Source organism: Pseudophryne corroboree, chromosome 10, assembly GCF_028390025.1.
Source record: "Pseudophryne corroboree isolate aPseCor3 chromosome 10, aPseCor3.hap2, whole genome shotgun sequence".
Taxonomy (NCBI): domain Eukaryota; kingdom Metazoa; phylum Chordata; class Amphibia; order Anura; family Myobatrachidae; genus Pseudophryne; species Pseudophryne corroboree.
This window is the reverse complement of record NC_086453.1, coordinates 324682436-324703366: the sequence shown is the minus strand read 5'-3', so window position 1 is coordinate 324703366 and position 20931 is coordinate 324682436. Positions and strand designations below refer to the sequence as shown.

The window sequence follows — 20931 nt, the reverse complement described above, 5'->3', positions numbered from 1 at the left end:
TTAGAGATCCATCACAAAATAGTAGCTTTCCACTTAAAAATGGTACATCATTCATTGCAATAAATTCTACTCCATCTGTATTACAATTGCCCATTGTAAGGGTAGTCATATTTCCAACAGCTTGAAACTTAGAGGGTGAAGTTTCTGAAAGGAAAAATGAGGTAAACATACCTGAAATCATTTACGGTCATATTTACAAAGTACTCTGATGCGCTTGTATATAATGGGACGAAGACCTGAAAAAATACAGATAAAAAAAAAAAATCAGTTGCTTAATCTATACGTTTATTTAAGATATGTTCATTATAATAAGAATTTACTTACCGATAATTCTATTTCTCGTAGTCCGTAGTGGATGCTGGGGACTCCGTCAGGACCATGGGGAATAGCGGCTCCGCAGGAGACAGGGCACAAAAGTAAAAGCTTTAGGATCAGGTGGTGTGCACTGGCTCCTCCCCCTATGACCCTCCTCCAAGCCTCAGTTAGGATACTGTGCCCGGACGAGCGTACACAATAAGGAAGGATTTTGAATCCCGGGTAAGACTCATACCAGCCACACCAATCACACTGTACAACCTGTGATCTGAACCCAGGTAACAGCATGATAACAGCGGAGCCTCTGAAAAGATGGCTCACAACAATAATAACCCGATTTTTGTAACAATAACTATGTACAAGTATTGCAGACAATCCGCACTTGGGATGGGCGCCCAGCATCCACTACGGACTACGAGAAATAGAATTATCGGTAAGTAAATTCTTATTTTCTCTAACGTCCTAAGTGGATGCTGGGGACTCCGTCAGGACCATGGGGATTATACCAAAGCTCCCAAACGGGCGGGAGAGTGCGGATGACTCTGCAGCACCGAATGAGAGAACTCCAGGTCCTCCTCAGTCAGGGTGTGCCCCTGACCAAGTATCAGCTCGGCAAAGTTGTAAAGCCGAGAGCCCTCGGGCAGCCGCCCAAGATGAGCCCACCTTCCTTGTGAAATGGGCATTTACATATTTTGGCTGTGGCATGCCTGCCACAGAATGTGCAAGCTGAATTGTACTACACATCCAATCTAGCAATCGTCTGCTTAGAAGCAAGAGCACCCAGTTTGTTGGGTGCATACAGGATAACAGCAAGTCAGTTTTCCTGACTCCAGTCGTCCTGGAAACTATATTTTCAGGGCCCTGACAACATCTAGCAACTTGGAGTCCTCCAAGTCCCTAGTAGCCGCAGGTACCACAATAAGCTGGTTCAGGTGAAACACTGACACCACCTTAGGGAGAAACTGGGGACGAGTCCGCAGCTCTGCCCTGTCCGAATGGACAATCAGATATGGGCTTTTGTGAGACAAACGCCGCCAATTCTGACACTCGCCTGGCCGAGGCCAGGGCCAACCGCATGGTCACTTTCCCTGTGAAATATTTCAAATCCACAGATTTGAGCGGTTTAAACCAATGTGATTTGAGGAATCCCAGAACTACGTTGAGATCCCACAGTGCCACTGGAGGCACAAAAGGGGGTTGTATATGCAGCACTCCCTTGACAAACTTCTGGACTTCAGGAACTGAAGCCAATTCTTTTTTTTTGGAAGAAAATCGACAGGGCCGAAATTGGAACCTTAATGGACCCCAATTTGAGGCCCATAGACACTCCTGTTTGCAGGAATGCAGGAAACGACGAGTTGAAATTTCTTCGTGGGGCCTTCCTGGCCTCACACCACGCAACATATTTTCGCCACATGTGGTGATAATGTTGTGCAGTCACCTCCTTCCTGGCTTTGACCAGGGTAGGAATGACCTCTTCCGGAATGCCTTTTTCCCTTAGGATCCGGCGTTCAACCGCCATGCCGTCAAACGCAGCCGCGGTAAGTCTTGGAACAGACATGGTACTTGCTGAAACAAGTCCCTTCTTAGCGGCAGAGGCCATGAGTCCTCTGTGAGCATCTCTTGAAGTTCCGGGTACCAAGTCCTTCTTGGCCAATCCGGAGCCACGAGTATAGTTCTTACTCCTCTACGTCTTATAATTCTCAATACCTTGGGTATGAGAAGCAGAGGAGGTAAGACATACACCGATTGGTACACCCACGGTGTTACCAGAACGTCCACAGCTATTGCCTGAGGGTCTTTTGACCTGGCGCAATACTTGTCCAGTTTTTTTGTTCAGGCGGGACGCCATCATGTCCACCTTTGGTCTTTCCCAACGGTTCACAATCATGTGGAAGACTTCCCGATGAAGTCCCCACTCTCCCGGGTGGAGGTTGTGCTGAGGAAGTCTGCTTCCCAGTTGTCCACTCCCGGAATTAACACTGCTGACAGTGCTATCACATGATTTTCCGCCCAGCGAAAAATCCTTGCAGTTTCTGCCATTGCCCTCCTGCTTCTTGTGCCGCCCTGTCTGTTTACGTGGGCGACTGCCGTGTTGTTGTCCCACTGGATCAATACCGGCTGACCTTGAAGCAGAGGTCTTGCTAAGCTTAGAGCATTGTAAATTGCCCTTAGCTCCAGTATATTTATGTGGAGAAAAGTCTCCAGACTTGATCACACTCCCTGGAAATTTTTTCCTTGTGTGACTGCTCCCCAGCCTCTCAGGCTGGCCTCCGTGGTCACCAGCATCCAATCCTGAATGCCGAATCTGCGGCCCTCTAGAAGATGAGCACTCTGTAACCACCACAGGAGAGACACCCTTGTCCTTGGAGATAAGGTTATCCGCTGATGCATCTGAAGATGCGATCCGGACCATTTGTCCAGCAGATCCCACTGAAAAGTTCTTGCGTGGAATCTGCCGAATGGAATCGCTTCGTAATAAGCCACCATTTTTCCCAGGACTCTTGTGCAATGATGCACTGACACTTTTCCTGGTTTTAGGAGGTTCCTGACTAGCTCGGATAACTCCCTGGCTTTCTCCTCCGGGAGAAACACCTTTTTCTGGACTGTGTCCAGAACCATCCCTAGGAACAGCAGACGTGTCGTCGGAAACGGCTGCGATTTTGGATATTTAAAATCCACCCGTGCTGTCGTAGAACTACTTGAGATAGTGCTACTCCGACTTCCAACTGTTCTCTGGACCCTGCCCTTATCAGGAGATCGTCCAAGTAAGGGATAATTAAGACGCCTTTTCTTTGAAGAAGAATCATCATTTCGGCCATTACTTTGGTAAAGACCCGGGGTGCCGTGGACAATCCAAACGGCAGCGTCTGAAACTGATAGTGACAGTTCCGTACCACGAACCTGAGGTACCCTTGGTGAGAAGGGCAATTTGGTACATGGAGGTAAGCATCCTTGATGTCCAGGGACACCCTATTGGTTCGCTATCACTGCTCTGAGTGACTCCATCTTGATTTGAACCTTTGTATGTAAGTGTTCAAAAATTATCCATTTAGAATAGGTCTCACCGAGCCGTCCGGCTTCAGTACCACAATATAGTGTGGAATAATACCCCTTTCCTTGTTGTAGGAGGGGTACTTTGATTATCACCTGCTGGGAATACAGCTTGTGAATTGTTTCCAATACTGCCTCCCTGTCGGAGGAAGACGTTGGTAAAACAGACATCAGGAGCCTGCGAGGGGGAGACGTCTCGAATTTCCAATCTGTACCCCTGGGATACTACTTGTAGGATCCAGGGGTCCACTTGCGAGTGAGCCCACTACGCGCTGAAACTCTTGAGACGACCCCCCACCGCACCTGAGTCCGCTTGTACGGACCCAGCGTCATGCTGAGGACTTAGTAGAAGCGGTGGAGGGCTCTGTTCCTGGGAATGGGCTGCCTGCTGCAGTCTTCTACCCTTTCCTCTATCCCTGGGCAGATATGACTGGCCTTTTGCCCGCTTGCCCTTATGGGGACGAAAGGACTGAGGCTGAAAAGACGGTGTCTTTTTCTGCTGAGATGTGACTTGGGGTAAAAAAGGTGGATTTTCCAGCTGTTGCCGTGGCCACCAGGTCCGATGGACCGACCCCAAATAACTCCTCCCCTTTATACGGCAATACTTCCATGTGCCGTTTGGAATCTGCATCACCTGACCACTGTCGTGTCCATAAACATCTTCTGGCAGATATGGACATCGCACTTACTCTTGATGCCAGAGTGCAAATATCCCTCTGTGCATCTCGCATATATAGAAATGCATCCTTTAAATGCTCTATAGTCAATAAAATACTGTCCCTGTCAAGGGTATCAATATTTTCAGTCAGGGAATCCGACCAAGCCACCCCAGCGCTGCACATCCAGGTTGAGGCGATCGCTGGTCGCAGTATAACACCAGTATGTGTGTATATACCTTTTTAGGATATTTTCCAGCCTCTCAGCTGGCTCCTTGAGGGCGGCCCTATCTGGAGACGGTACCGCCACTTGTTTTGATAAGCGTGTGAGCGCCTTATCCACCCTAAAGGGTGTTTCTGGCGGGAAAAGGTATACCGCCAATAATTTTCTATCGGGGGAAACCCACTCATCATCACACACTTCATTTAATTTATCTGATTCAGGAAAAACTACAGGTAGTTTTTTCACACCCCACATAATACCCTTCTTTGTGGTACTTGTAGTATCAGAAATATGTAACACCTCCTTCATTGCCCTTAACATGTAACGTGTGGCCCTAAAGGAAAATACGTTTGTTTCTTCACCGTCGACACTGGAGTCAGTGTCCGTTTCTGTGTCTGTGTCGACCGACTGAGGTAAATGAGCGTTTTACAGCCCCTGACGGTGTTTGAGACGCCTGGACAGGTACTAATTTGTTTGCCGGCCGTCTCATGTCGTCAACCGACCTTGCAGCGTGTTGACATTATCACGTAATTCCTTAAATAAGCCATCCATTCCGGTGTCGACTCCCTAGAGAGTGATAGAGGACAGGACCCCACTAGCCCTTTGGGGAGACAGAGGGAGAGTTTGCCAGCACACACCAAAAACGCTATAATTATACAGGGACAACCTTTATATAAGTGTCTTTCCCTTATAGCATTTTAATATATATATACATATCGCCAAATAAGTGCCCCCCCTCTCTGTTTTAACCCTGTTTCTGTAGTGCAGTGCAGGGGAGAGCCTGGGAGCCTTCCCACCAGCATTTCTGTGAGGGAAAATGGCGCTGTGTGCTGAGGAGAATAGGCCCCGCCCCCTTTTCGGCGGGCTTCTTCTCCCGTTTTTCTGAGACCTGGCAGGGGTTAAATACATCCATATAGCCCCCAGGGGCTATATGTGATGTATTTTTAGCCAGAATAAGGTATTATACATTGCTGCCCAGGGCGCCCCCCCAACGCCCTGCACCCTCCGTGACCGCTGTGTGAAGTGTGCTGACAACAATGGCGCACAGCTGCAGTGCAGTGCGCTACCTTATGAAGACTGAAGAGTCTTCTGCCGCCGGTTTCTGGACCTCTTCACTTTTCGGCATCTGCAAGGGGGTCGGCGGCGCGGCTCCGGGACGAACCCCAGGGTGAGACCTGTGTTCCGACTCCCTCTGGAGCTAATGGTGTCCAGTAGCCTAAGAAGCCAATCCATCCTGCACGCAGGTGAGTTCACTTCTCTCCCCTAAGTCCCTCGTAGCAGTGAGCCTGTTGCCAGCAGGACTCACTGAAAATAAAAAACCTAACAAAACTTTTACTCTAAGCAGCTCTTTAGGAGAGCCACCTAGATTGCACCCTTCTCGGCCGGGCACAAAATCTTAACTGAGGCTTGGAGGAGGGTCATAGGGGGAGGAGCCAGTGCACACCACCTGATCCTAAAGCTTTTACTTTTGTGCCCTGTCTCCTGCGGAGCCGCTATTCCCCATGGTCCTGACGGAGTCCCCAGCATCCACTTAGGACGTTAGAGAAAGATTGTTACATTTATAATTTAGTATTTCTTCAGGTTCCACCTGCAAGGTCAATGTTTGTTTCAACTTCAGGAGCATTTATCTACGGATAAATCGCTTGTAAACTGGAAAAAATATCAAGTTTACTAGCCCTTCACTGGCTTCCCTTCCCCTTCAGAATCCATTTCAAACTTCTCACACTCACTTACAAAGCCCTCACCCACTCCTCTCCCAGTTACATCTCTGACCTTATCTTCCTTTACACTCCCACCCGTCCTCTTCGCTCTGCTAATGCACACCGCCTCTCCTGCCTTCTGATTACCTCCTCCCACTCTTACCTCCAAGATTTTGGCACGTGCTGCTCCATTTCTCTGGAATTCTGTACCTCCCCCCCCCCCCCCCCCCCCTCAGACTCTCCACCTCTCTACAAAACTTCAAACGGGCTCTCAAGACCCACTTCTTCACCAAACCCAGCCAAATCTCATCCTAAGCCTTCTGTGGCCCACACTCACTTTCTACCCTATCACCCCTGTCTGTGTGCCTCTCCCCTTCAGAATGTAAGCTCTCACGAGCAGGGTCCTCTTCCCTCATGTGCTTTTACGTCTCTTACTTAACCTATCATCTTTTCAATACTCCCTTTGATGGCACCAAGGGGGTCATTCAAACCTGATCGCACGCTAGGTTTTTTCACTGTGCTGCGATCAGGTCAGAACTGCACATGCGTTTGCACCGCAATGCGCAGGCGCGTTGCACGGATACAAAGCGGATCGTTGCTGTGCGATGGGTTTTACGAAGAATCCATTCGCACAGCCAATCGCAAGGAGATTGACAGGAAGAAGGCGTTTGTGGGTGGCAACTGACCATTTTTCTGGGAGTGGTTGGAAAAACCCAAGCGTTTGCAGGGCGGGTGTCTGACGTCAATTCCGGGCCCGGACAGGTTGAAGTGATCGTAGTGGCTGAGTAAGTTCTGGGCAACTCAGACACTGCACAAAACTTTTTTGTACTGCTCGGCTGCACATGCGTTGGTACACTTGCAAAGCTACAATACACTGCCCTGTAGGTGGCGACTAACTGATCGCAGCGAGCGATCAGGTCTGAATTAGGCCTCAAATCCTTCAGTTCTCTGCCACACTGATACTTATTTCAGTGCTGTTTACTGACGCAGCTATGTTTATATACCCTGTACTTGTCCTATATTGTATTGAACTGTAAGTTACTGTCTTCATGTTTTGCTTATTTGTTTACTCTGTAATTGGGTGCTACGGATCCCATGTGGCGCCATATAAGTAAAGGATAATAATAATAAATAATAATAACAACTGTCTTAGGAGTTACTAATCCTTATTCAAAGTAGGACTACCATAGTGGCGGGGTTTGCTGATGCGGCCACAGCAGGTGTGCATCTCTCCTGTCAAAGCCTCTTGTGCATATGCGGTTTTGCTAGTTCCGTACTAGATCAGACTTCACCCAACTATCAGGAGAAGACAGAAGGTGAACTGAAGCAGTGTGTGAGAGGTCAGTGCTGCTCAGCCATCCACTTGCAAACAGTGATTTTAGTGGCAGTGCCAATTGGCCTCCCAACCGTCCTGATTTTGGTGCATCGAGTTTGGAGGATAGTCCCGTGATTAGGATATTCATCCCAAATTGTGCGGGGTTGGGTGTAGTTGTGCTGCTGCACACTTCACTGTGTGCAATATAATAAATGGCATTGTTGTAAAAAAAACCCGAACTGCTCACTGTCCTTCTTTGGAAAGCAATGTTACAAAGTATGATGGAGGGTTTTATACTGTAGGTCCAGGGAAAGTTCTACCATTAGGCAGCTGCAAGGGGTGCCAGGATCTGGTGGGGCAGCCCTGAGTCTGCTTATCACAAAATGAAGGATACCTCAGAAAGATGCATCCTTGTTAAACTTAATGCCGACAGTGGCTGTTAAACTTCTATGAACTTCTAAGATGCTATCTCCACACTTTCACCTGAAGGACTGTAAAGTGGGTTCTGGTGTTCGGTGTGGGGAAGGTGTGTGTGTGTGTGTGTGTGGGGGGGGGGAGGGGGGGGGGCACAGGCCAAAGTTTTGCCTAGGGTGTCGAAAAACCTAGACCTTTGGGCAAATCATGTCCATGGGTGTCCTGAAATCTAATGAGTACTGCAGGCAATCAGATCTGTCTACATATTTATGTACATTTACTTTAAAAAGATCAACTTTATCATATGTTAATGTGGACCAGGAGCAGTTTCCCTTAAACTCTTGTGCTCTGGAATTGTAAGACTTATTATAATGACATCTCTGTCATATATATGCTGTTGTTTAATGTAACTCGCCTCAATAGGGTTATGGGGAGCAGTGGGGAAGCAGCTGTTGTAGGTATATATGTGAAATTGGATCTTATCATGGAGATGTTCGTCAGCTTACATTAATTAGTTTATTGAACCCATGATAACTGTGTGTGTGTGTGTGTATGTATGTTTGCCTCTAGAGTCAAAAAATGGAACTATGCTTATTGTCACCATCTGCCCTGAGCCAGGAACTAGCACTATGCTTGTGGTCACCAGCTGCCCAGAGCCATGAGCTATGACTATGCTTGTGGTCATTGGCTGCCCAGAGCCATGAACTATCACTATGCCTGTGGTCACCAGTTACTTAGTGCCAGGAACTATCATTATGCTTGTGTTCACCAGCTGCCCAGAGCCAGGAACTACCACTATGCTTGTGGTCACCAGCTGCCCAGAGCCATGAGCTATTACTGTGCTTGTGGTCCCCAGCTGCCCAGAGCCATGAGCTATCACTATGCTTGTGGTCACTGGCTGCCCAGAGCCATGAACTATCACTATGCTTGTGGTCACCAGCTGTCCAGAGCCAGGAACTACCACTATACTTGTGGTCACCAGCTGCCCAGAGCCATGAGCTATCAGTATGCCTGTGGTCACCAGTTACTTAGTGCCAGGAACTATCATTATGCTTGTGGTCACCAGCTGCCCAGAGCCAGGAACTAGCACTATGCTTGTGGATACCTGTTGCCCAGAGCCATGAACTAGCACTATGCTTGTGGTACCCAGCTGCACAGAGCCAGGAACTAGCACTATGCTTGTGGTACCCAGCTGCACAGAGCCAGGAACTAGCACTTTGCTTGTGGTACCCAGCTGCTCAGAGCCAGGAACTAGCACTACTGTATGCTTGAGGTCACCTGATGCCCAGAGCCAGGAATTAACACTATGCTTGTGGCCACCAGCTTCTCAGAACCAGGAACTAGCACTATGCTTGTGGTCACCAGCTGCCCAGAGCCATGAGCTGTGACTATGCTTGTGGTCACCAGCTGCCCAGAGCCATGAGCTATCACTATGCTTGTGGTCACTGGCTGCCCAGAGCCATGAACTATCACTATGCTTGTAGTCACCAGCTGTCCAGAGCCAGGAAATACCGCTATACTTGTGGTCACCAGCTGCCCAGAGCCATGAGCTATCAGTATGCCTGTGGTCACCAGTTACTTAGTGCCAGGAACTATCATTATGCTTGTGGTCACCAGCTGCCCAGAGCCAGGAACTAGCACTATGCTTGTGGTCACCTGTTGCCCAGAGCCATGAACTAGCACTATGCTTGTGGTACCCAGCTGCACAGAGCCTGGAATTAACACTATGCTTGTGGCCACCTGATGCCCAGAGCCAGGAACTAGCACTATGCTTGTGGTCACCAGCTGCCCAGAGCCATGAGCTATGACTATGCTTGTGGTCACCAGCTGCCCAGAGCCATGAGCTATCACTATGCTTGTGGTCACTGGCTGCCCAGAACCATGAACTATCACTATGCTTGTGGTCACCAGCTGTCCAGAGCCAGGAACTATCACTATGCTTGTGGTAACCAGCTGTCCAGAGCCAGGAACAACCTCTATACTTGTGGTCACCAGCTGTCCAGAGCCAGGAACTACCGCTATACTTGTGGTCACCATCTGCCCAGAGCCATGAGCTATCAGTATGCCTGTGGTCACCAGTTACTTAGTGCCAGGAACTATCATTATGCTTGTGTTCATCAGCTGTCCAGAAACAGAAATCAGCACTATGCTTGTGGTCACCTGCTCCCCAGAACCATAAATTAGCACTATGATTGTGGTACCCAGCTGCACAGAGCCAGGAACTAGCACTATGCTTGTCGTACCCAACTTTCCAGAGCCAGGAGCTAGCACTTTGCATGTGGTACCCAGCTGCACAGAGCCAGGAACTACCACCATGCCTGTGGTCACGTTACTTAGTGCCAGGAAATATCATTATGCTTGTGGTCACCAGCTGCCCAGAGCCAGGAACTAGCACTATGCTTGTGGTCACCTGTTGCCCAGAGCCATGAACTAGCACTATGCTTGTGGTACCCAGCTGCACAGAGCCAGGAACTAGCACTATGCTTGTGGTACCCAGCTGCTCAGAGCCAGGAACTAGCACTACTGTATGCTTGAGGTCACCTGATGCCCAGAGCCAGGAATTAACACTATGCTTGTGGCCACCAGCTGCCCAGAACCAAGAACTAGCACTATGCTTGTGGTCACCAGCTGCCCAGAGCCATGAGCTATGACTATGCTTGTGGTCACCAGCTGCCCAGAGCCATGAGCTATCACTATGCTTGTGGTCACCAGCTGTCCAGAGCCAGGAACTATCACTATGCTTGTGGTCACCAGCTGTCCAGAGCCAGGAACTACCACTATACTTGTGGTCACCAGCTGTCCAGAGCCAGGAACTACCGCTATACTTGTGGTCACCATCTGCCCAGAGCCATGAGCTATCAGTATGCCTGTGATCACCAGTTACTTAGTGCCAGGAACTATCATTATGCTTGTGTTCACCAGCTGTCCAGAAACAGGAATCAGCACTATGCTTGTGGTCACCTGCTCCCAGAACCATAAATTAGCACTATGCTTGTGGTACCCAGCTGCACAGAGCCAGGAACTAGCACTATGCTTATCGTACTCAGCTGCCCAGAGCCAGGAACTAGCACTTTGCATGTGGTACCCAGCTGCACAGAGTCAGGAACTACCACTATGTCTGTGGTCACCAGTTACTTAGTGCCAGGAACTAGCACTATGCTTGTGGTCACCAGCTGCCCAGAGCCAGAAACTAGCACTATGCTTGTGGTACCCAGCTGCCCAGAGCCAGGAACTAGCACTACTGTATGCTTGAGGTCACATAATGCCCAGAGCCAGGAATTAACACTATGCTTGTGGCCACCAGCTGCCCAGAACCAGGAACTAGTACTATGCTTGTGGTTACCAGCTTCCCAGAGCCAGGAACTAGCACTATGCTTGGAGTCACCAGCTGCCAGGAGTGAGTAACTAGTTTAGTGCCTGTGTCTATGTGTATCTCCCACAAACAGCTACTGTTAAAAATATTTAAATCAGGGACCTTACAAGTTTTAAATAGCATTTTTTATTATATAAGAGATTAGAACGTAGAAATTGGAATAATTTGGTTAATTATTGTGATACAAAAAGATGGAAGGTGCGACCTTTATTCAAGATACATTCTAATACGTTCTTACCTGGATGATTTTAGCTTCAAGGTTGCTGTACTCTCCAGAAGATCTGTTTTGTAGCTCTTGAGTGAAATTTGCATTTAATGAAACAATCACAGTTACTTTCCTTTTTGGAGCGTTTCCTGTGAATAGAGTGAATTATTGTTTATCTTATAGAACAAATCCACCAATTGGTTGTTATATGGAGAGCTAACTCTTTTTTTAAAAGCCTTTATCAACTAACGATAATGAAACACACACACACACACACACACACACACACACACACACACACACACACACACACACACACTATTAGAATGCCCATTTTGAGGGCATTCCAATATTATCCTCATCATCATCATCATTGTTGATTTCTAAGGGGCCATAAAACTTAGCAGTGCCAGAGTTACAAACAAGGGCATAGAGAGGGTGGATCGACTCTGAGTTTGGCACAACCACTGCATGCACCAGCCCAGACCATGATGCTCTTGCTCATCCAACCTGCAAGTGACATATGTCCCTGCTTGCTCCACCCGCTCCCAGTGTACGCACTGTGTTGGTGCTGCACTAGTGACAATGGGAAATCCCATCTCCTAAAAAGACAAGCCTGATGAAGAACAGGTTGCAGCTCCAGGAACTGCAAAGAGGAAAATCGTGAGCCTTGTCTTCTCCAGACAAAGGTGGAAAAAGAATGAACAGAAAATGACGGTAAGTAAATAAAGATGGACATGGTAAGTGGTTGGGGAGCACAATCAGTTATACAAGGGGTCTTTTTATTTCAGCCGAATGCACATTTACAGCTACTGCATTTAGGGGGTGATGGTGATTTCTTGATCAGGGCACAAAATACAGTATCTAGTTATGGCTTTGGTTACAAATCATACAAAAGGGGGAAAATTATCAAAGCTTGGAGAGAGATAAAGTGGAGAGAACTCAAGGGGCCCATTTATCAATGAGTTTTAGCTATTTAAAACTTGTTGCATATGATAACTGGTGCTCCAGCCAAGCAGCTCCCAACTGTCATTTTTCATTTCAAACACATGACAGGAGCTGATTGGCTGGAGCACCATTTATCATACGCAATGATAAACTCATTGCTAAATGGTCAAAAAAGTACCAACCAATCAGCTCCTGTTAGTTTACAGGTGGTTAAAACTGACAGTTAGGAGCTAATTGATACATAACCGCTCTGCATATGGGTAAGAGATATGCTGCTTTCCCGTGCATGTTTCTTATGAGTAATGTATGCCTATTTTACTTTCAACTCAACATAACCCGTAAGTGTGTTCAGCAATGATGTCTGCTGTCAAATGTAAAATGATTTTGGAAGAAATGTCTTGTTGTCTGCAAAAATTTTATCTCTCTATCAGCCTAATTCAGAGATGTACAGCAAACCCTATGGTTTACGTACATCTTCGATTTTGTAATCTACGCATGCACCGGATCTGTACTGTGCGTGTGTCTGTTATGACTGTAACAGTGACCCCTAAGCCACGTCCTGTTTGGACTTTGGAGGCAGGATAGGGGTGGCAATGGACATTTTCAGAAAACAGGGGATGTTGGCTCTAGGGAGGCCAATCCTGGGCATATTTTTCAATTCCAGGTACCGGGATTGAAAAATGGTCAATCCCGGGAATGGGTTGAAGATTTAAAAATTAAAATCTTCAGTGATTTTCCCCCTCCTCCGAACATGCCCAGCCCACCCCATCCTGGAAAGAAGGATGAAAGGGTTCACTGGCTGCAGGCGGCGGACGGCGGCACAGGCGGCTTGCATCAGACTGTACAGTGTGACCTCTGACATCATGTCACGCTGCACAGTACACACATCCGGGGGCAGTGGGAGCCGGACAGCATCTAAGCCTGCTGAAGAGTTTAAACGCCGCCCGGGACTGAAAAAAAACAGTGGACTGGCTAATCCCGAAATCCCCAGGATTGGAAGTTCCAATCCTGGGATTGAATCCCGGCCAATTTTTGGCCTAAACCCCGGGATCCCACCGATCACGATCCTGGGATTGGCCACCATAGTTGGCTCCATTTTCTGGCATGCCAAGTGTCTTTGGATATATTTTCACTGGCCCCGGCTGTGCGATTCCCTGGCCTTTCTAAGGGTTACTCAGATGACTGATGTTCTCACAGAGTGATCCGATGCTGCATCACAGAAGACAGCAGGAGGCATCTACTTACACAAGTCCCCTCCTGATGCATTAGCATATTTTAGCACTGCCACTGTGTTCAAACTCCTACTTTCTCTATCGTCCTAGTGGATGCTGGGGTTCCTGAAAGGACCATGGGGAATAGCGGCTCCGCAGGAGACAGGGCACAAAAGTAAAGCTTTCCGATCAGGTGGTGTGCACTGGCTCCTCCCCCTATAACCCTCCTCCAAGCCAGTTAGATTTTTGTGCCCGGCCGAGAAGGGTGCAATCTAGGTGGCTCTCCTAAAGAGCTGCTTAGAAAAGTTTAGCTTAGGTTTTTTATTTTACAGTGAGTCCTGCTGGCAACAGGATCACTGCAACGAGGGACTTAGCGGAGAAGTAGTGAACTCACCTGCGTGCAGGATGGATTGGCTTCTTGGCTACTGGACATCAGCTCCAGAGGGACGATCACAGGTACAGCCTGGATGGTCACCGGAGCCTTGCCGCCGGCCCCCTTGCAGATGCTGAAATAAGAAGAGGTCCAGAATCGGCGGCAGAAGACTCCTCAGTCTTCTAAAGGTAGCGCACAGCACTGCAGCTGTGCGCCATTTTCCTCTCAGCACACTTCACACGGCAGTCACTGAGGGTGCAGGGCGCTGGGAGGGGGGCGCCCTGGGAGGCAAATGAAAACCTATTTTGGCTAAAAATACCTCACATATAGCCTCCGGAGGCTATATGGAGATATTTAACCCCTGCCAGAATCCGTTAAGAGCGGGAGACGAGGCCGCCGAAAAAGGGGCGGGGCCTATCTCCTCAGCACACAGCGCCATTTTCCCTCACAGAAAGGCTGGAGGGAAGGCTCCCAGGCTCTCCCCTGCACTGCACTACAGAAACAGGGTTAAAACAGAGAGGGGGGGCACTAATTTGGCGTTAGAAATATATAAAAAAGATGCTATAAGGGAAAACACTTATATAAGGTTGTCCCTATATAATTATAGCGTTTTTGGTGTGTGCTGGCAAACTCTCCCTCTGTCTCTCCAAAGGGCTAGTGGGTCCTGTCCTCTATCAGAGCATTCCCTGTGTGTGTGCTGTGTGTCGGTACGTGTGTGTCGACATGTAGGAGGACGATGTTGGTGAGGAGGCGGAGCAATTGCCTGTAATGGTGATGTCACTCTCTAGGGAGTCGACACCGGAATGGATGGCTTATTTAGGGAATTACGTGATAATGTCAACACGCTGCAAGGTCGGTTGACGACATGAGACGGCCGACAAACAATTAGTACCGGTCCAGACGTCTCAAAAACACCGTCAGGGGTTTTAAAACGCCCGTTTACTTTAGTCGGTCGACACAGACACAGACAGGGACACTGAATCCAGTGTCGACGGTGAATAAACAAACGTATTCCTTATTAGGGCCACACGTTAAAGGCAATGAAGGAGGTGTTACATATTTCTGATACTACAAGTACCACAAAGAGGGTATTATGTGGGATGTGAAAAAACTACCATAGTTTTTCCTGAATCAGATAAATTAAATAAAGTGTGTGATGATGCGTGGGTTCCCCCCGATAGAAAATTATGGGCGGTATACCCTTTCCCGCCAGAAGTTAGGGCGCGTTGGGAAACACCCCTTAGGGTGGATAAGGCGCTCACACGCTTATCAAAACAAGTAGCGGTACCGTCTATAGATAGGGCCGTCCTCAAGGACCAGCTGACAGGAGGCTGGAAAATATCATAAAAAGTATATACACACATACTGGTGTTATACTGCGACCAGCGATCGCCTCAGCCTGGATGTGCAGAGCTGGGGTGGCTTGGTCGGATTCCCTGACTAAAAATATTGATACCCTTGACAGGGACAGTATTTTATTGACTATAGAGCATTTAAAGGATGCATTTCTATATATGCGAGATGCACAGAGGGATATTTGCACTCTGGCATCAAGAGTAAATGCGATGTCCATAACTGCCAGAAGATGTTATGGACACGACAGTGGTCAGGTGATGCAGATTTCAAACGGCACAAAGGTGTATTGCCGTATAAAGGAAGAGGAGTTATTTGGGGTCGGTCCATCGGACCTGGTGGCCACGGCAACTGCTGGAAAATCCACCGTTTTTACCCTAAGTCACATCTCTGCAGAAAAAGACACCGTCTTTTCAGCCTCAGTCCTTTCGTCCCTATAAGATCATATCTGCCCAGGGATAGAGGAAAGGGAAGAAGACTGCAGCAGGCAGCCCATTCCCAGGAACAGAAGCGTTCCACCGCTTCTGACAAGTTCTCAGCATGGCGCTGAGACCGTACAGGACCCCTGGATCCTACAAGTAGAATCCCAGGGGTACAGATTGGAATGTCGAGACGTTTCCCCTTCGCAGGCTCCTGAAGTCTGCTTTACCAAGGTCTCCCTCCGACAAGGAGGCAGTATGGGAAAAAATTCACAAGCTGTATTCCCAGCAGGTGATAATTAAATTACCCCTCCTACTACAAGAAAAGGGGTATTATTCCACACTATATTGTGGTACTGAAGCCAGAAGGCTAGGTGAGACTTATTCTAAATCTAAAAATTTTTTTGAACACTTACAAAGGTTCAAATCAAGATGGAGTCACTCAGAGCAGTGATAACGAACAGGAAGAAGGGGACTATATAGGGTCCCGGGACATCAGGGATGCTTACCTCTATGTCCCAAATTTGCCCTTCTCACTAAGGGTACCTCAGGTTCGTGGTGCAGAACTGTCACTATCAGTTTCAGACGCTGCCGTTTGGATTGTCCACGGCACCCCGGGTCTTTACTAAGGTAATGGCCGAAATGATGATTCTTCTTCGAAGAAAAGGCATCTTAATTATCCCTTACTTGGACGATCTCCTGATAAGGGCATAGTCCAGGGAACAGTTGGAGGTAGGAGTAGCACTATCTCGGATACTGCTACAACAGCACGGGTGGATTCTAAATATTCCAAAATCGCAGCTGATCCCGACGACACGTCTGCTGTGCCTAGGGATGATTCTGGACACAGTCCAGAAAAAGGTGTTTCTCCCGAAAGAGAAAGCCAGGGAGTTATCCGAGCTAGTCAGGAACCTCCTAAAAACAGTGCATCATTGCACAAGGGTCCTGGTAGAAAATGGTGGCTTCCTACGAAGCAATTCCATTCGGCAGATTTCACGCAAGAACTTTTCAGTGGGATCTGCTGGACAAATGGTCCGGATCGCATCTTCAGATGCATCAGCGGATAACCCTATATCCAAGGACAAGGGTGTCTCTCCTGTGGTGGTTATAGAGTGCTCATCTTCTAGAGGGCCGCAGATTCGGCATTCAGGATTGGATGCTGGTGACCACGGAGCCCAGCCCGAGAGGCTGGGGAGCAGTCACACAAGGAAAAAATTTCCAGGGAGTGTGATCAAGTCTGGAGACTTTTCTCCACATAAATATACTGGAGCTAAGGGTAAATTTATAATGCTCTAAGCTTAGCAAGACCTCTGCTTCAAGGTCAGCCGGTATTGATCCAGTGGGAAAAACATCACGGCAGTCGCCCACGTAAACAGACAGGGCGACACAAGAAGCAGGAGGGCAATGGCAAAAACTGCAAGGACTTTTCGCTGGGCGGAAAATCATGTGATAGCACTGTCAGCAGTGTTTCATCCCGGGAATGGAAACTGGGAAGCAGACTTCCTCAGCAGGCACGACCTCCACCCGGGAGAGTGGAAACTTCATCGGGAAGTTTTTTCCACATGATTGTAAACCGTTGGGAAATACCAAAGGTGGACATGATGGCGTCCCGTCTGAACAAACAACGGGACAGGTATTGCGCCAGGTCAAGAGACCCTCAGGCAATAGCTGTGGACGTTCTGGTAACACCGTGGGTGTACCAGTCGGTGTATGTGTTCCCTCCTCTGCTTCTCATACCTAAGGTGCTGAGAATTATAAGACGTAGAGGAGTAAGAACTATACTCATGGCTCCGGATTGGCCAAGAAGGACTTGGTACCCGGAACTTCAAGAGATGTTTACAGAGGTCTTATGGCCTCTGCCGCTAAGAAGGGACTTGCTTCAGCAAGTACCATGTCTGTTCCAAGACTTACCGCAGCTGCGTTTGTTGGCATGGCGGTGGAACGCCGGATCCTAAGGGAAAAAGGCATTCCGGAAGAGGTCATTCCTACCCTGGTCAAAGCCAGAAAGGAGGTGACCGCACAACATTATCACCACATGTGGCGAAAATATGTTGCGTGGTGTGAGGCCAGGAAGGCCCCACAAAGAAATTTCAACTCGGTCGATTCCTGCATTTCCTGCAAACAGGAGTGTCTATGGGCCTCAAATTGGGGTCCATTAAGGTTCAAATTTCGGCCCTGTCAATTTTCTTCCAGAAAGAATTGGCTTCAGTTCCTGAAGTCCAGAACTTTGTCAAGGGAGTATTGCATATACAACCCTCTTTTGTGCCTCCAGTGGCACTGTGGGATCTCAACGTAGTTCTGGGATTCTTCAAATCACATTGGTTTAAAACCAGTCAAATCTGTGGATTTGAAGCATCTCACATGAAAAGTGACCATGTTCTTGGCCCTGGCCTGGACCAGGCGAGTGTCAAATTGGTGGTTTTTTTCTCAAAAAAGCCCATATTTGTTTGTCCATTCGGACAGGGCAGAGCTGCGGACTCGTCCCCAGTTCTCTCCCTAAGGTGGTGTCAGTGTTTCACCTGAACCAGCTTATTGTGGTGCCTTGCACCTACTAGGGACTTGGAGGACTCCAAGTTGCTAGATGTTGTCAGGGCCCTGAAAATATAGGTTCCAGGACGGCTGGAGTCAGGAAAACTGACTTGCTGTTATCCTGTATGCACCCAACAAACTGGGTGCTCTTGCTTTTAAGCAGACTATTGCTAGTTGGATGTGTAATACAATTCAGCTTGCACATTCTGTGGCAGGCCTGCCACAGCCAAAATATGTAAATGCCCATTCCACAAGGAAGGTGGGCTCATCTTGGGCGGCTGCCCGAGGGGTCTCGGCTTTACAACTTTGCCGAGCGGTTATTTAGTCAGGGGCAAACACGTTTGTAAAATCCTACAAATTTGATACCCTGGCTAAGGAGGACCTGGAGTTCTCTCATTCGGTGCTGCAGAGTCATCCGCACTCTCCCGCCCGTTTGGGAGCTTTGGTATAATCCCCATGGTCCTTTCAGGAACCCCAGCATCCACTAGGACGATAGAGAAAATAAGAATTTACTTACCGATAATTCTATTTCTCGGAGTCCGTAGTGGATGCTGGGCGCCCATCCCAAGTGCGGATTATCTGCAATACTTGTACATAGTTACAAAAATCGGGTTATTATTGTTGTGAGCCATCTTTTCAGAGGCTCCGCTGTTATCATACTGTTAACTGGGTTTAGATCACAAGTTGTACGGTGTGATTGGTGTGGCTGGTATGAGTCTTACCCGGGATTCAAAATTCCTCCCTTATTGTGTACGCTCGTCCGGGCACAGTACCTAACTGGCTTGGAGGAGGGTCATAGGGGGAGGAGCCAGTGCACACCACCTGATCGGAAAGCTTTACTTTTGTGCCCTGTCTCCTGCGGAGCCGCTATTCCCCATGGTCCTTTCAGGAACCCCAGCATCCACTACGGACTCCGAGAAATAGAATTATCGGTAAGTAAATTCTTATTTTTTCCATCTCTGAATCAGGCCCTGCATTCCTGCAGAACTTTAGATTGAAACTCTGAAAAGTCTGCAAATTTTGCATAGTGGTACCAATCTTCAAGTTCACAAGTAAAACTAAACATAATTCCATACGATCTAAAGATTCACATGCAACAACTCAAAAAGCTATCAATCCAAACTGTGTAACATGAGTAAATAATCTCCAGTGGTTTTACCTATTGTGATGCTTACAATATTGTCCCCATTTTCACAGTTTTCTCCACTTGTATGTGGAGCACACATAGTTGCAGAACTTTTAAAAGTTGAACTTCTCAATCCAGTAGAACGTGGTCTTCCTGATAAGCTCTGCAAAGAAGCTATTGTACTAAGTATAGAGGCTTCAGTAGATAAACTTGGTGAATTACTCAAAGTACTTTCAAGTGTTGATGTATACGATGCTGATGACATCTTTGAAGGTGAATATGATGTCATCGGTTGTGACATTATATGCATTGTGCTTGAAGTTTTATCAACAGTACTGCTAGATTCTGTTGAAAAAAAATCTACTGGAGAGGTCTCATTTTTGATCGATGCTTGTTCTCCAGTTGTTGTAGATCCCAAATTTATTTGTATAGTTGAGGTGCTTGAAGCAATGAGTGTCTGTGAAGCTGAAAAAGTAGATTCATTTGCTAAGGGGAGTGTGTCTGTACTCTGTGCAGGAAATTTTGTACTGGAAGCAGAAGATCCTGTAGATGAAGTCAGCACAGATGGAGTTGTAGATGGTGAAGAATTTAAGATGACTTTTGATGATGAGCTCTCAGTATGATCTACAGTTGCGATTGTACTGATAAAATAATTTTCTGTAATTGCACTTGATACTGCTGCAGATGACGATGAAGTAAAAATAGGTGTTGATGATGCACTCTCTATACTACTAACAGTTGATCCAAAAGGTGTAAATGGTTTACTTGAAACAACCTGTTTTGATCCTGAAATTCCTGTAGATGGCAATTCTGTTTGAGATCCTCTATTACTAGAAGTACTGAAAGCTAAGGCAGATAACAGTGAAAATGCTGTTGATGAAGATGTTTCTTGGGTATTCGACATCTTTGCTGTATTGTCAGAGGATGAGATTTCTGTAGATGCTTTTGTTGAGATACTGAGAATAGTTTCTGATGAAGAAAGAATTGGCACCGATAAGGTTGATGAGGCAGATGGTGAATAAGTGGGAATTGATTTTGCTGATGAGCGCTCTGTCAGAGTGAATTGTGCATGGGTACTACCTGCAATTGAAGTTACAGTTGTACTGTCAGAGCTACTGGCAGATGGCTGAGGTGTGGATGATTCACTTGAAACAAAATGTGTCGATGTTTTCTCTGAAGTTGTTGTAAATACAGTCTGTGCTTTAATATTTATATTACTTGAGGTTCCAATAGTTGTAGAAGATACAAATGTTGATTCTGTAAGTAAAGATGGTGAGTGGGTACTAGGAGCAGTAGTGATCGTACTTATATGTGAACTTTCTGTAGAACCAATTGGGGATATACTTGGACTAGTTTCCATTGGAGAAGATGACACAGGTGAAATTGTAGATGGTGTAGATGGCGTAAAGGGTGTTGATGATGTACTCTCTAGACCAGTTGATTGGTCATAAAAGTTACTTGATATACTAAAAGCTGTAAATGGTTGTCCAAATGTAACTGCAGACATCAGAGGTGTAGATTCACTTGATATAACTGGTGTTGATGTATGTGCTGATGTTTTTAAATATGCAGCTTCTGTTGGAGTATTTGTAATGATTAAAGTTTCAGTCAGTGATGAAGATATCATGGAAGATTCTGTAGAAGAAGATGGTGTCTGCGTGCTCTGTGCATTCTCTATTGTGCTGACAATAGACAGTTCTGAAGAAGAAATGGGTAA

The 20931-nt window shown here is 47.2% G+C and overlaps 2 protein-coding genes across 2 annotated transcripts in view; both read right to left on the bottom strand.

Moving 5' to 3' along the window:
* Window positions 1–8362, bottom strand: part of LOC134965332 (mucin-3B-like) — a 65506-nt gene extending 57144 nt beyond the window's left edge. Inside the window, exons 1-2 of the mRNA XM_063941804.1 lie at window positions 8279–8362; window positions 172–236 (exon numbers count right to left, since the gene is read on the bottom strand). Coding sequence (XP_063797874.1) covers window positions 172–236; window positions 8279–8362 — 149 coding nt within the window. The remainder of the gene's footprint in view (window positions 1–171; window positions 237–8278) is intronic.
* A 2911-nt stretch (window positions 8363–11273) lies between these two features.
* LOC134965330 (mucin-3B-like) overlaps window positions 11274–20931 on the bottom strand; it is a 133878-nt gene continuing 124220 nt past the window's right edge. The window contains exons 7-8 of the mRNA XM_063941803.1: window positions 19248–20912; window positions 11274–11404 (exon numbers count right to left, since the gene is read on the bottom strand). Of these exons, the coding sequence (XP_063797873.1) occupies window positions 11274–11404; window positions 19248–20912 (1796 nt within the window). The remainder of the gene's footprint in view (window positions 11405–19247; window positions 20913–20931) is intronic.